The sequence below is a fragment of the Macaca nemestrina genome, chromosome 7, assembly GCF_043159975.1.
Source record: "Macaca nemestrina isolate mMacNem1 chromosome 7, mMacNem.hap1, whole genome shotgun sequence".
In the NCBI taxonomy this organism is placed as follows: domain Eukaryota; kingdom Metazoa; phylum Chordata; class Mammalia; order Primates; family Cercopithecidae; genus Macaca; species Macaca nemestrina.
This window is the reverse complement of record NC_092131.1, coordinates 136,549,903-136,564,225: the sequence shown is the minus strand read 5'-3', so window position 1 is coordinate 136,564,225 and position 14,323 is coordinate 136,549,903. Positions and strand designations below refer to the sequence as shown.

General features: G+C 41.1%; 1 protein-coding gene across 7 annotated transcripts in view; it reads right to left on the bottom strand.

Annotated features, from left to right (window-relative positions):
• The window catches only part of LOC105493006 (dipeptidyl peptidase 8), an 87,221-nt gene that overhangs the window by 8,688 nt on the left and 64,210 nt on the right, over positions 1-14,323 (bottom strand). For 5 of the 7 annotated variants that reach the window (XM_071101196.1, XM_071101194.1, XM_071101195.1 and 2 more), the window contains 6 exons: positions 14,051-14,203; positions 13,658-13,793; positions 10,757-10,902; positions 5,040-5,186; positions 3,057-3,209; positions 792-934 (listed from right to left, as the gene is read on the bottom strand). In XM_071101196.1, coding sequence (XP_070957297.1) covers positions 792-934; positions 3,057-3,209; positions 5,040-5,186; positions 10,757-10,902; positions 13,658-13,793; positions 14,051-14,203 — 878 coding nt within the window. Of the gene's footprint in view, positions 1-791; positions 935-3,056; positions 3,210-4,482; positions 4,639-5,039; positions 5,187-10,756; positions 10,903-13,657; positions 13,794-14,050; positions 14,204-14,323 lie in introns of those variants that run through there. The other 2 variants (XM_071101197.1, XM_071101198.1) reach the window with 2 other exon arrangements.

Sequence of the window (14,323 nt, the reverse complement as noted above, 5' to 3'; positions counted from 1 at the left end):
TTAATCATACTTAACCATATTAACTTCCTGATACTGCAATGTTAGAATAAGAATTCAATATTTTCAATATTAAATTTGTAACATATTAACCAGATACCACATGTAATGAAAGATTAAAAAAAGATCTTGTGTTCAATTATTTATAATTAAAATATTAAAACACATCTATAATTATAGCATGTCCCCAGAAAAATTATGTGTAAAATATATTCAGGCAGACATAAAATTTTTTCCACCTTGAAAGTCGTGTACTTAACTTTTTTCAGCAAAAACAACTGCTTCAAATATAACTTGTAAAAAAACATTATATGAACTGGCCTGTAATTCAGTTTTAAGAAACAGCCATGATATTCTAGTATAACATATTCATCTTGGTTTTTCAGTATTTGAATTTTCCATTAGGATTAAAGACAATTTTTTAAAATACAATTGAAAATTTATAATCTTCATTTTAAAGCTTGAATTAGGCTGTGCCCGGTGGCTCATGCCTGTAAACCCAGCACTTTGGGAGTCTGAGATGGGCAGATAACTTGAGTCCAGGAGTTTGAGACCACCTTAGGCAACATGGTAAAATCCTGCCTGACTCTACTAAAAATACAAAAAATTAGGTGGGCATGGTGGCACGTGCCTGTAGACTCAGCTACTCGGGGGCTGAGGTGGGAGGATCCTCTGAGCCCAGGAGTTTGACGATGCAGGGAGCCCTGATCATGCCACTGCACTCCAGCCTAAGTGACAGAGTGAGACTCTGTCTCAATTAAAAAAAAAAAAAAAAAAAAAAAGCTTGCACTTACTCAGAGGGGAACTTTTCTGCTTGCATGGCCACAGATCCTAAGTAATAGCCCTGTTCATTCTGGTCAGGGTGACCCATATAACGTTCCGTGTATCCTGTATCATAGAAGATCCACAGAGTGACTGGGGCCCCAGCAATAGCAACCTGCATAAGATGACATTGACAGTCAAGTGTGGTCTGGAAAAAGAGAGTGGCTAGCAGTGAGATCTTACAACTGCAAAATTACACTGTAAAATTATCCTTAAGCTTTAGCCTTACGACTGGGGCATACATGTCTTAGGCAACTCAGAATACTGAAGTGAAGTGCCAAGGTCAAGAATTTGATACTCTGTGAGTCAGTTTCATGTTCCATGGGCATTCTACATACCAAACCTTTAACCTGGGCTAGCTGAAATACAAAAGCCGGGCCCATTGTTAAAAGACAACTGAACTACATCCTGCTACTGAGGAAAAAATGTGCGAGAACTGTCAGTTTTATGTAAAAAAGGAGCCACCTTTTTTTTTTAAGCCTCTGTTGGCAGTACAGAATTTAAAACAATAAATGAAATATACTAAAAATTTGCCTCATTTTAAGGCTCTTATACATAGTTTTATATTTAAATACTCTATTTTCTTGACAGCTACAAGCCTGGGAAAATTATGGGAGTAGTCAGAATTTATTTATGGTTATTATAAAGATCATCTAGACATATATGCAAGAATAAAACTCTTATTTTGTTCTTAAAAATAAAAATTAAGGGTCAGGTGCAATGGCTCACGCCTGTAATCCCAGCACTTTGGGAGGCTGAGGCGGGTGGATCACCCAAGGTCAGGAGTCCGAGACCAGCCTGGCAAACATGGTGAAATCCTATCTCTACTAAAAATACAAAAATTAGTTGGGAATAGTGGTGGGCGCCTTTAATCCCAGACTGAAGCATGAGAATTGCCTGAACCTGAGAGGTGGAGGTTGCAGTGAGCCGAGATCGCACCACTGCACTCCAGCCTGGGTGACAGCAAGACTCTGTCTCAAAAATAAAATAAAAAATAAAAATTTTAAAAATTACTTTTCACTGTAAAGTAACATCATGTTATTGAAATATTAAAAAAAGAAACATACTCATAATTCCTATTCTCAACAATTATCATCCTTACGTATTTTCTTCTAGTATATTTTTCCAAGAGTTTGTTTACAGAATTGTAAGCATTTATACATTTAATAATTCACTCATTCAACGCACTTATTGAGGGCCTACTATGTGCCAAGCATTAGGCTTGACTGCTGAGGATACAGTGGTGTACAGCACAAACAGGTCCCTGCCCTCATAGCTTGCAGTCCAACAATTAAGTAATTACAATCCAATAGGTATGTTGTATGTGCCTTACTAATCATAACCATCTCCTATACTCTTTGGCACGTATCTATAAACAGTCAGTAACTAGTTATCCAGTTGATGTTTAAACATTATATATGTTTAAAAGAAAAATACACACACACACACATATATACATATAAAACTTGAAGGCTGGGAGCAGTGGTTCACGCCTGTAATCCCAGCACTTTGGGAGGCCAAGGCGGATGGATCACTTGAGGTCAGGAGTTCAAGACCAGCCTAGCAAACATGGTGAAACTCCATCTCTACTAAAAGTACAAAAATTAGCTGGAAATCGTTTGAACCCGGGAGATGGAGGCTGCAGTGAGCCAAGATCATGTCACTGTGCTCCAGTCTGGGTGAAGAGCGAGACTCTGTCTCAAAACAAAACAAAACAAAACAAACAAAAAAACAAACGAGATATATATACATTTCACATGGCTCTTAAACATACAAACCCTAACATTCTACAATATTGCCAACTGTGGGCCAGGCGCAGTGGCTCATGCCTGTAATCCTAGCACTTTGGGAGACCAACATGGGTGGATCTCTTGAGGTCAGGAGTTTGAGACCAGCCTAGCCAATATGGTGAAATCCCATCTCTACTTTAAAAAAAAAAAAAAAAAAAAAAAATTAGCCAGGTGTGGTGGCCGGCACTTGTAATCCCAGCTATTCAGGAGGCTGAGACACGAGAATCGCCTGAACCCAGGGGGCAGAGGTTGCAGTGAGCCAAGATTGTGCCTCTGCACTCCAGCCTGGGCGACAGAGCAAGACTTTGTCTCAAAAAAACAAAAACAAAAACCCAAAAAAAATTGCCAACTCTGTAAACCTTCAGGAAATAGACATTTTTATATATCCTCTATTTACAGAAAAATCTACCCTTATTGCAAAAATGAGTATAATAGGAAGTCACATACCCTGAAGATATCTGACCTCTGCATTAATGCCATCAGGGAGAGGTATCCTCCATAGGACCAGCCGTGGATGCCCACACGATCTAAGTCAATGAAATCATATCGAGAAGCTAGATATTGGAGTCCTTCCACCTGATCATCAATTTCTATTTGACCCTGTCAAAAAAGGGAGAACATTTCACTGATTCTGATGAATAAAAGTCTCATAAGAGTGCTTTTAAAGACGATAAATGTTTTTACTAAAAATACCTGTAGGTCTTTTAATTTTTATTTTATTTATTTTTTGAGATGGAGTCTCACTCTGTTACCCAGGCTGGAGTGCAATGGCATAGTCTTGGCTCACTGCAACCTTCGCCTCCTGGATTCAAGCGATTCTCCTGCCTCAGCCTCCCGAGTAGCTGGAATTACAGGCATGCGCCACCATGCCCAGCTAATTTTTGTATTTTTTAGTAGAGACGGAGTTTCACTATGGCCAGGTTGGTCTCGAACTCCTGACCTCTCAAGTGATTCGCCCGCCTCGGCCTCCCAAATTGCTGGGATTACAGGTGTGAGCCACCACACCCGGCCCTGTAGGTTTTTTTAGATTAGAATTTACTACCAACTGAGATTCTGTTGCCCCCTCTTCCTCAAATTTTTAAAAAATCTATTTGGAGATAGGGGCCTATAGCTTCTGTTGCTAGCCTGTCCTAGAGTTTAGTTACCACTTAGTCATAAAGCTCCTTCCTATTGCTACTCAAACTGTCCCTTGCTATTTGGGTATTTCCCATTTCCATTTGTTCTGTTGTCTGCTAAGAGGTCAGCATCTTCCTTGTAACAAGCCTTCCTATACCCAAAGACAAAAAATTAGCCCCTTAAGTAATTAATTTTACTTCTCCTTTTTATTTATTTTTTTTGGAGACATGGTCTCACTCTGCTGTCCAGGCTGGAGTGCAGTAGTGTGACCATGGATCACTGTAGCTTTATCTCCCAGGCTCAAGTGATCCTCCCACCTCAGCCTCCCAAGTAGCTGGGACTCCAGGCGTGCGCCACCATGCCCAGCTAATTTTTTAACTTATTTGTAGAGGTGGGGGTCTCATTATGTTGCCCAGGTTGGTCTTGAACTCCTGGGCTCAAGTGATCCTCCTGCCTTGGCCTCCCAAAGTGTTGGGATTACAGGCGTGAGCCAATGAACCTGGCCTACTTATCCTTTTTAATTTTTAGTGCAGTAAAGCAGAAGGAATTGCTTTTGAGGCCCTATCTTCTTATTTCCCTATTATATTACCTCTAGGAACTGAACATACTACTTCTTTAAGGTCCTAGTTCCTACCACCACCACCTTGTCTATATTACTAGGCCTGCCAGTGCACGCAATCTCACTTCACTGAGCCAAAAACAAAAATAAAAACAAAAAAACTTACATGAGAATACAACATAAGGTCAAAGAACTGGCTGTGGGAGAAAATCCCCATGTCTTACTCAGCATGTCCAATAACACTGGCAAACACAGTAACTGCCTTACTGTGCAAAAGGAACATCGGATTCTCATCATTTCCCAAAGCAGCAGAAAGGACATGGGGCATCTCTAAAAGGTAGCATTTAAAGCTTCCTGTAGAGAGAAAGAGGCTTGTCACAAGGAAGGCACTAACCAGTTGGATTCCCTCTTCACAGAGGACAGAACAAATCTCAATAATTCCTCAACAGTGTCCAGGATGCTGAAAGCTAAATGGTGCTAAATTCTACCCAAGTGGACATACAAAATAGAGAGGGTATTTCTATGTACAAGTGGCTCTATCTCAGTTCTCCAAAGTTACATATAGGTAGACATGAGCTAGCCTAGTGTACATCAAATTGCATCTTCTCTCCCACCCCTAAACTCTAACACATATACACGCTCATTCACTCATTCATAGCCCCTTCCCCCAACTCTCTTTCAAGGGTTTCACACCAAACAATGCACCAGAAAAATGTAAATGTCTGTAAAAGAAAAGTGTTTTTATGCTCACACACCATTTTATATTTAAAGGCGCCTTCAAATTTAAGCCCTCGGTGACAGGATCCCCTGTTGTCTATCACCACAACCACATAACCTAGAGAGGCTAGGGTATTCAAGCGGAAATACTTGACTCCTTTAAACCGATTATTCACCAACTGCACCTGAGGAAGAAACACAACTTCAGTTTATCATATGGAAGCATATAAAAACCCAAGAGTGGCAGGGCATTGCAAGAAATAGAAAGCTTAATTTCACTATTATTTTACCTTTAAAATGCAATTTTTAAAGTCATTTATTTTTATATTAACTTAAGTCTTTTCATGTTTATGTTGCTTCCTGCTTAACTTCACACTCAAGTTCAGGGCAATTACTGAACAACCGTAGGCTTTAAAATTCTAACTTAGATATTAATTACATATAAGTGAATCAATCCACCCCATATAAAAAGTTACTAAACTGATTATTTCTACCCTGAAGAACTGTGTTATTCGAATGACAGTTACAAGGACAAATAAGAAAAACTTTCCTCTCCATCAGACATGACTGCTGCTTGGCTTCTTCCACTGGCTACCATTACCCTTCAGAGTAAGTCTACATGTCCCTTGAGATCTTTGGCTACCTCTGATCTCATCTCATACCATTTCCCTCCACGTGCACTGTACTCTAACCTTATTGTCAACACTATCAAGTTGGTTCTAGTCCCAGGAACTTGACATTTACCGTTTTCTGTGTCTGGAATGCTTTTCTCTCATATCTTTTGCATGGCTCATTCCTTGTCAATGTTTGTAACCTCAGGAGAGGTCTTGCCATCCCCTTTCCCAGAAAATCTTCATAGAACTTCCATTATAAAAAGTCATACTTTTAGGCCAGGTGTGGTGGCTCACACCCGTAATCCCAGCACTTTGGGAGGCTGAGGCGGGTGGATCACCTGAGGTCAGCAGTTCGAGACCAGCCTGGCCAACATGGCAAAACCCTGTCTCTACTAAAAAGAAAAAATTAGCTGGGCATGGTGGGGAGTGCCTATGGTCCCAGTTAATCAGGAGGCAGAGGCATGAGAATTGCTTGAACCCAGAAGGCAGAGAGGTTGCAGTGAGCCAAGATCATACCACTGCACTGTAGCCTGGGCAGCAGAGAGAGACTCTGTCTCAAAAAACTAACAAACAAAAATCATACCTTTTTTTTTTGAAGAGATGGGGTCTCCAGGCTGGAGTGCAGTGGCACAATCATAGCTCAGTGCTGCCTCAAATTCCTGGGCTCAAGTAATCTTCCTGCCTCGGCCTTCAAATAGCTGGGACTACAGGTGTGCACCACCATGCCTGGTTAATTTTTAATTTTTTTTGTAGACATAGGGTCTCACCATCATATCTTTTTATGTTTGCTTATTATTTTCCCTTTATGGTCCATGAAGTGGAACATTAGTCTGACATGTTCACCGGGTATCCTCACTGCCTAGAACAGTACCTAGCACATCACAGGAACTTAATACCTGTTTGCTAAATGAATGAATGAAAAAGAGAAATAGGAGAATATTTTTTTTTCCATTTCTACTTTGGGAAGAGGGTGTTTGGTGGGTAAAGGTACTTGTATTTATTTATTTACTTAAGAGATGGTGTCTCACTCTGTACCCCAGGCTGGAGTGTGGTGGTGCAATCATAGTTCACTACATAGTTCACCTCGAACTCCTGGGCTAAAGCAATCCTTCCACCTCAGCCTCTGAATAGCTGGGATTAATATGTGTGCCACAGCACCTGGCTAAAGATTTGTCTTTAAAGGGAGAGTGCTGAAAGAAGAAATACTAGGCAGAGAAGAACACAAATATGAACATTTAAAAAAACCCACCTCACTTCTTTGTCTGCTACCATGTATAGAAGATGGTCTCAATTGCTTGATATGAACACTTAAACATACTGCCTTTCGGCACTGGCAATCCAAAAGTCTCCTTCAGTATCAATTCTTTAAAACCTGTGTCCTGTTATCATCTAGCCTGATCTCTTTGCATTTTTATTTGCAGAACAGTGTCTGGCACATTCTAGGAAATATTGTAAGTATCTGTTACACAAACTTTTGTTTTTTGAGATGCAGTCTTGCTCTGTCACCCAGGCTGGATTGCAATGGCATGATCTCGGCCCACTGCAACTTCAGCCTCCCAGGTTCAAGTGATTCTCCTGCCTCAGCCCCCGAGTAGCTGGGATTACAGGTGTGCACCACAATGCCTGGCTACTTTTTGTAATTTTAGTAGGGTTGGGGTTTCACCATGTTAGCCAGGCTGGTCTCAAACTCCTGACCTCAAGTGATCCGCCCACCTCAGCCTCCCAAAGTGCTGGGGTTACAGGCATGAGCCACCTCACCCAGCCTTGTCAAATAAATGCTTAGAAACACAGCTGTTAATAATGAAGAGTTTAAGAAACTGATCCTTGATAACTTTAGTGGGAAATATCTGTTGCTTTTCTTGTATTTCACTCTTTTCTGACCTATAGAAATTGCTGCCTTTGGTGACAAAGTAATTCGCTTCACGTTATGAATTGTGACACTATTGCTGTTTCAACAGATTTCCCCTTAGACATGAATACACACCAAAGAAAGTTTTGACCACATGAACATCATACTCTTAAAAGATTTAAACACATTTTACAATGTTATTGTGTGCTATTAAAAAGACCTAGTCCTATATTAGGGAGTCTCTTCATAATTAACCCAAATGAAGTCATCAAACAAGATGAATGATCTTCCAAGAGGTTGAAGGGACAGGGGCACTATATTATGTGAAATCTCATGGGAAAATCTCCCTGCAAACTGAATGCCAGATTCTTTTTTTTTTTAAAAGATGGGGGTCTTGCCCAGGCTGGTCTCAAACTCCTGGGCTCAAGTAATCCTCCCACCTCGGCCTCCCAAAGTGCTGAGATTACAAGCATGAGCCACCACACCTGGCCAGATTCTTCTGTTTCTTCTCTTTTGACACATGGTCTCACTCTCTTGTCTAGGCTGGAGTGCAATCACATGATTACAGCTCACTGCAGCTTCAAACTTCCTGGCTTAAGCAATCCTCCTATCTCAGCCTCCCAAGTAGCTGAGACCACAGGTGTTCGCCACCATGCCCAACTAATTTTTTTACTTTTTGTAGAGATGGGGGTCTCCCTATCTTGCCATGCTGGTCTCAAACTCCTGGGCTAAAGTGATCCTCCTGTTTAAGCTTCCCGAAGTGCTGGGATTACAGTCATGAGCCACCGTACCCAGCCCAGATTCTTCTCTGGCCTCATCAAATTTGAATTTTTCCCAAGAACATTTTGAGAAAGAAATCAATAAATCACCCTAAGTCACCTATAGCTTTTCAAAAACCACATGGTGAAATTCACTCATAGTCTTTCAAATATGACTGTTCAGTAAGTGCAAAAAAGCATAACTGTACTGCATAAAGTATTCTAAACAATTAATTTTGTTTTGGCTGGGTGCAGGGGCTCATACCTGTAATCCCAGCACTTTGGGAGGCCGAGGTGGGTGGATCACCTGAGGTCAGGAGTTCAAGACCATCCTGGCTAACATAGTGAAACCCTGTCTCTACTAAAAATATAAAAATTAGCTAGGTGTGGTGCTGTGCACCTACAGTCCCAGCTCTCAGGAGGCTGAAGCAAAAGAATTGCTTGAACCTGGGAGGTGGAGGTTGCAGTGAGCCGAGATCACGCCACTGCACTCTAGCCTAGGCAACAGAGTGAGACTCCGTCTCAAAAAAAACAAAAACAAAAACAAATTGTTTTAATTGAATTGGCTAACATTTTTAAAATTATGGTAAAATATATATAAAATTTACCATTTCAAGCATTTTAAGCATACAATTCAATGACATTAAATACATTCATGCTGTTGTGTAACCATCACCATTATCCATTTCCAGAACTTTTTCATCACCCAAACAGAAATTCTGTACCCATTAATAACTCCTGGCTAGGCACGGTGGTTTACACCTGTAAACCTAGCACTGTGGGAGGCTGAGGTGGGTGGATCATCTGAGGTCGGGGGTCGAGACCAGCCTAGCTAACATGGTGAAACCCCATCTCTACTTAAAATACAAAAAATTAGCCGGGCATGGTGGTGCACGCCTGTAATCCCAGCTATTAGGGAGGCTGAGGCAGGAGAATTGCTTGAACCCAGGAGGCGGAGGAGGCAGTGAGCTGAGATCCTGCCTCTGGAAGACAGAGTGAGACTCTGTCTCAAAAACAAACAAACAAAGAAACAAACAAAGAAACAAAACACTCAAACACTCCCCATCCTCCTTCCATCTAGTCCCTGACAACTTCTATTCTACTTTCTATCCCTATGAATTTGCCTATTATAGGTACCTCATACAATTTGGTATGCAGATACATTTCCAGATACTAAATAACTGGGTATAATTATTAATTATAAAGGGTATTACTGAGTTTAAGGATTGTATTATGAAAACACTGTAATTATATTTTAATTTCTTCCAAGGCTCAGTGTAGGATATATAATCAAGAATAAACAATTTTAAAATTTAGCAATTAACCAATACACCCATCCAAAATATATATTTTTTGATGGAGTCTCGCTCTGTCACCAGGCTGGAGTGCAGTGGCACTATCTCGGCTCACCACAACCTCTGACTCCCTAGTTCAAGTGATTCTTCTGCCTCAGCCTCCCAAGTAGCTGGGATTACAGGCACGCGCTACCACGCCCAGCTAATTTTTATATTTTTAGTAGCGACAGGGTTTCACCATTGTTGGCCAGGATGGTCTTGATCTCCTGACCTTGTGATCTTCCCACCTCAGCCTCCCAAAGTTCTGGGAATACAGGTGTGAGCCACCGTGCCTGGTCAAAACATTTTACTCCAATAGTCAAAGCATTTACTGAACAGTCATTGGCTAATACTTAATCCAGAATAAGGAAAATCAAGGTATAAACTTCTTACTGTGCTAAATAGTAGTGTAACAGTTACCTTAACTAGCTGATAAAAATATTTTAATTTGCTTGAGAGATACAGCTTTAGAATGAAGAGGGAGAATTCATTAGGCTACTAAGGCTTTCTGAAAATATCTGTTAAGACCCTTTTTATTTACCAAGACATTTAATTATTTCATTTTATTTCCCAAACAAGTTTATCTACATAGAAAGCAACATATTTACCTACTGACATGAATACCCCACTGCTCTACACAGAGTTATAGTCCATACTGCAAATTAAGGAAGTGACTTAGTGGCAGGGTGCGGTGGCTCACGCCTGTAATCCCAGCGCTTTGGGAGGCCTGAGGTGGGTGGATCACTTGAGGTCAGGAGTTCGAGACCAGCCTGACCAACATGGTGAACTCCCATCTCTACTAAAAATACAAAAAAAATTAGCTGGGCATGGTGGTGCATGACTGTAATCCCAGCTACTTGGGAGGCTGAGGCAGAAGAATCACTTGAACCTGGGAGGTGGAGGTTGCAGTGAGTCAACACTGCACCACTGTACTTCAGCCTGAGCAACAAGAGCAAAACTCCATCTCAAAAAAAAAAAAAAAAAAAAAAAAAGAATTAGTGATTTATACATTAAACCTCTAACAAAAAGCAGTTTCCTGACCACCTAAACTGAATAATTAGAATATAAGCTACAGTCAGTCATTAAGAGCAAATGCCCAACAATACTCAAAATCTTAAACTGACTAGACATTTAAAAAACAAAAGATCTAAAATACATATGCATATGGCTGTATGTATATATGTATATAAATATGCCCACCTGAGGACCACCATATATGAACAGCACAGTTGGATATTTCTTTCCAGGCTGTAGATCATGAGGCTTGTATAGCATCCCATACAATGTAAATCCAGTAGTACTTTCAAAAGAGAAAATTTCTGGAGGGGTATAGTCAGGAAGAGGACCTGTGAATAGGTAACATACCACAGTCTACAAAAGAGTTCTTATGGGAGTGCTACAATCTGGGAACAACAAAGAAGATATTAAAAGACAGCCCCTCCAACACAAACTGACCACCCCTCTTTCAGATGATAAGCTAGAATTTAAGCAAGAGTATATTCATCTTTAAAAACAAAACTAGGCCAGGCACAGTGGCTTACACCTACAATCCTAGCACTTTGGGAGGCTGAGGTGGGTGGATTGCTTGAGCCCAAGAGTTTGTGACCAGCCTGGGTGACATGGCGAAACCTGTCTCTACAAAAAAATTAAAAAATTACCCAGGCATGGAGGTGTGCTCTTGCAGTCCCAGCTACTCAGGAGGCTGAGGCAGGAGGATTGAGCGAGCCCAGGAGGTTGAGGCTACATTGAGCTGTGACTGCGCCACTGCAGTCCAGCCTGGGCAACAGAACAAGACACTGTCTTGACAATAACAAAAACCCACCAAATAAAAAACAACAACAAAACAAACATATCAAACTATTTCAGAAGCAGACACAGAGTGTTATCAATAATCCTTGGAGCCTAGGAAACATCTATGTACAGAACTATACAAATACTTTATGCTCAATGTAACTTATTGGTTAAACCATCTATCTGGTTAGAAACAAATAAAGCTGGGTAGGGGGTGAGGGAAATTATTAGTCAATTTAATTTTTCATGGTAGGTGACCAAAAACATTTGCTTCTGATCATTAGAAAATAAGCCTAACCAGAACTCAGAAAAAAGTCATTATCAGTTTGGTTTACCAAGGCTATACAGGCATCTCCTAAGTGTGTACAGCGGATAATTTACAGTCTAGGCAGAGATCATCACCATATTACAAATTCGGATTCTGCTTGTGAATATTAAAACACACTTATATTTTTTCGTTCTGTACTAATTTCTTTTTTTTTTTTTTTTTTGAGACAGAGTCTCACTCTGTTGCCCAGGCTGGAGTGCAGGGGTGTGATCTCAGCTCACTGCAACCTCCACCTCCCAGGTTCAAGTGATTCTCCTGCCTCAGCCTCCCAAGTAGCTGGGACTACAGGTGCCCACCACCACGCCCAGCTAGTTTTTGTATTTTTAGTAGAAGTGGGTTTTCACCATGTTGCCCAGGTTGCTCTTGAACTCCTGATATCAAATGACCCACCCACCTCAGCCTCCCAAAGTGCTGGGATTATAGGCATGAGCCACCATGCTTGGCCTAATTTCTTAATCCCTTAGCAGAAATAGTGAATTAGTAAAAATACTAGAAAAAAAGATTGGGGATTAAAGTGAATTAGAGGATACATAAAACCAGTCCATTCTTTTTTTTTTTTTTTTTTTTTGAGATGGAGTCTTGCTCCATTGTCCAGGCTGGAGAGCAGTGGCGCAATTTCAGCTTACCGCAACCTCTGCATCCTGGGTTCAGCAATTCTCTTGCCTCAGCCTCCTGAGTAGCTGGGACTACAGGCGTGTACCACCATGCCCGGCTAATTCTTTGTATTTTTTTTTTTTTTTTTGAGACGGAGTCTCGCTCTGTCACCCAGGCTGGAGTGCAGTGGCCGGATCTCAGCTCACTGTAAGCTCCGCCTCCCGGGTTTATGCCATTCTCCTGCCTCAGCCTCCCGAGTAGCTGGGACTACAGGCGCCTGCCACCTCACCCGGCTAGCTTTTTGTATTTTTTTTAGTAGAGACGGGGTTTCACCGTGTTAGCCAGGATGGTCTCGATCTCCTGCCTTGTGATCTGCCTGTCTCGGCCTCCCAAAGTGCTGGGATTACAGGCTTGAGCCACCATGCCCAGCCAATTCTTTGTATTTTTTAATAGAGACAGGGTTTCACCGTGTTAGCCAGGATAGTCTCGATCTCCTGACCTTGTTATCCGCCCACCTCGGCCTCCCAAAATGCTAGGATTATCGGTGTGAGCCACCACGCCCAGCCCAGTCCATTCTTTATGTTTAAGAAATCAAACATTTTAAACAGATAATTCAGTGTTTCTCTCATTCCAGAGACAGCAAGTGTTCTTTTATTAAGATGGCCATTACAAGTGCTTCAAAAGTTTAAGAAAGCTATCAGCTGGTTATTCTCCAAAGCTGCAGCTTCCTTGCTCAAAGAGTCTTACCAGTTCAGAATACTATTATCTTCAAGTTCATTTGTTTACCTGAGAAATCATCAAAATTTGTGAATAAACTGTTTCCTAGCTGATACCTTGACTATTTTAATCTTATTTTCTTTTTTTTTTGAGACAACGTCTTGCTTTGTCACCCAGGCTGCAGTTCAGTGGTGTTATCTTAGCTCACTGCAACCTCCGCCTCCTGGCTTCAAGTGATTCTCATGCCTCAGCCTCCCGAGTAGCTGGGACAACAGGCACACAGCACCACGCCCAGCTAATTTTTGTATTTTTAGTGGAGACGGGGTTTTACCGTGTTGGCCAGGCTGGTCCCGAACTCTTGACCTCAAGTGATCCACCCTCCTCGGTCTCCCAAAATGTAGGGATTACAGGCGTGAGTCACTGCACCTGGCCTTAATCTTATTTTCAAAAAGGCCTTCCAGACTTGCTCCTGCTTGGAGTGAGAAGTAACCCATCTTATTCAGTAGTTAACAGAACAGGAGAAGTGGGATCTATCAGGAGCTCGGCAGCTCAGGGACAGGAAGTGGTGAGAGATGGGAAGACTTGTTCAAGAAATGTGAAAATATGACACAAGTTTAGTGTACTAACATATTAATCCTACTTAACGTCGGGATCGGGGAAAAAAAGAATACCTGCTGAATCCAAAATGGTGGCCCAAAATTCCTTTGTTTTGCAAGTTAGATCATCTTCAGAACTTGATAGCTTGTAAAGGGACACACAGTGTGGATTCTTCTGGTTACTATACTTACTTATAAAGAAGTCACAATGCTAGGGAAAGAAGAAACAATTATATTTTTCCTTAGGGAGGCAGAAAAGGTTATCTGCTGTTATATCTGCACTAATGATATAGCAGGAGTATTATAAGAGACTATTTATATACATAAACAATGTTGAAGTTAAGCTTTTTAAAGCTTTTCCTTAGAGAATTAGGCTTTTGCAGGCCAATTTCACATCATTCAAAAGGAGTATTACATAAGCAGAGAGTTTTAATATGACATAAAACCCTTTTTAAACAAACTTAATACCTGACTGATGCAGCAAGAATGTGAATAGCCACGGTCAGTCAGCCTTGTCACCTCTCCAGGATTTACGTAACTGACTACGTACAGATGATGCTCTAAAGGGGAGTCTTTGGTGCCTTCAAAATATACCAGCCTTCTGACTTCATCAACTTGGATCTGACAAGATAACAACAATAACAAAATCAGGGCTAACATGACCTTGGCAAAGCTAACCCCCAATTTTATTTAGAATCACTTGAGTCACTTCCTGACTTATGCCTTTTTTTTTCCTTTTTT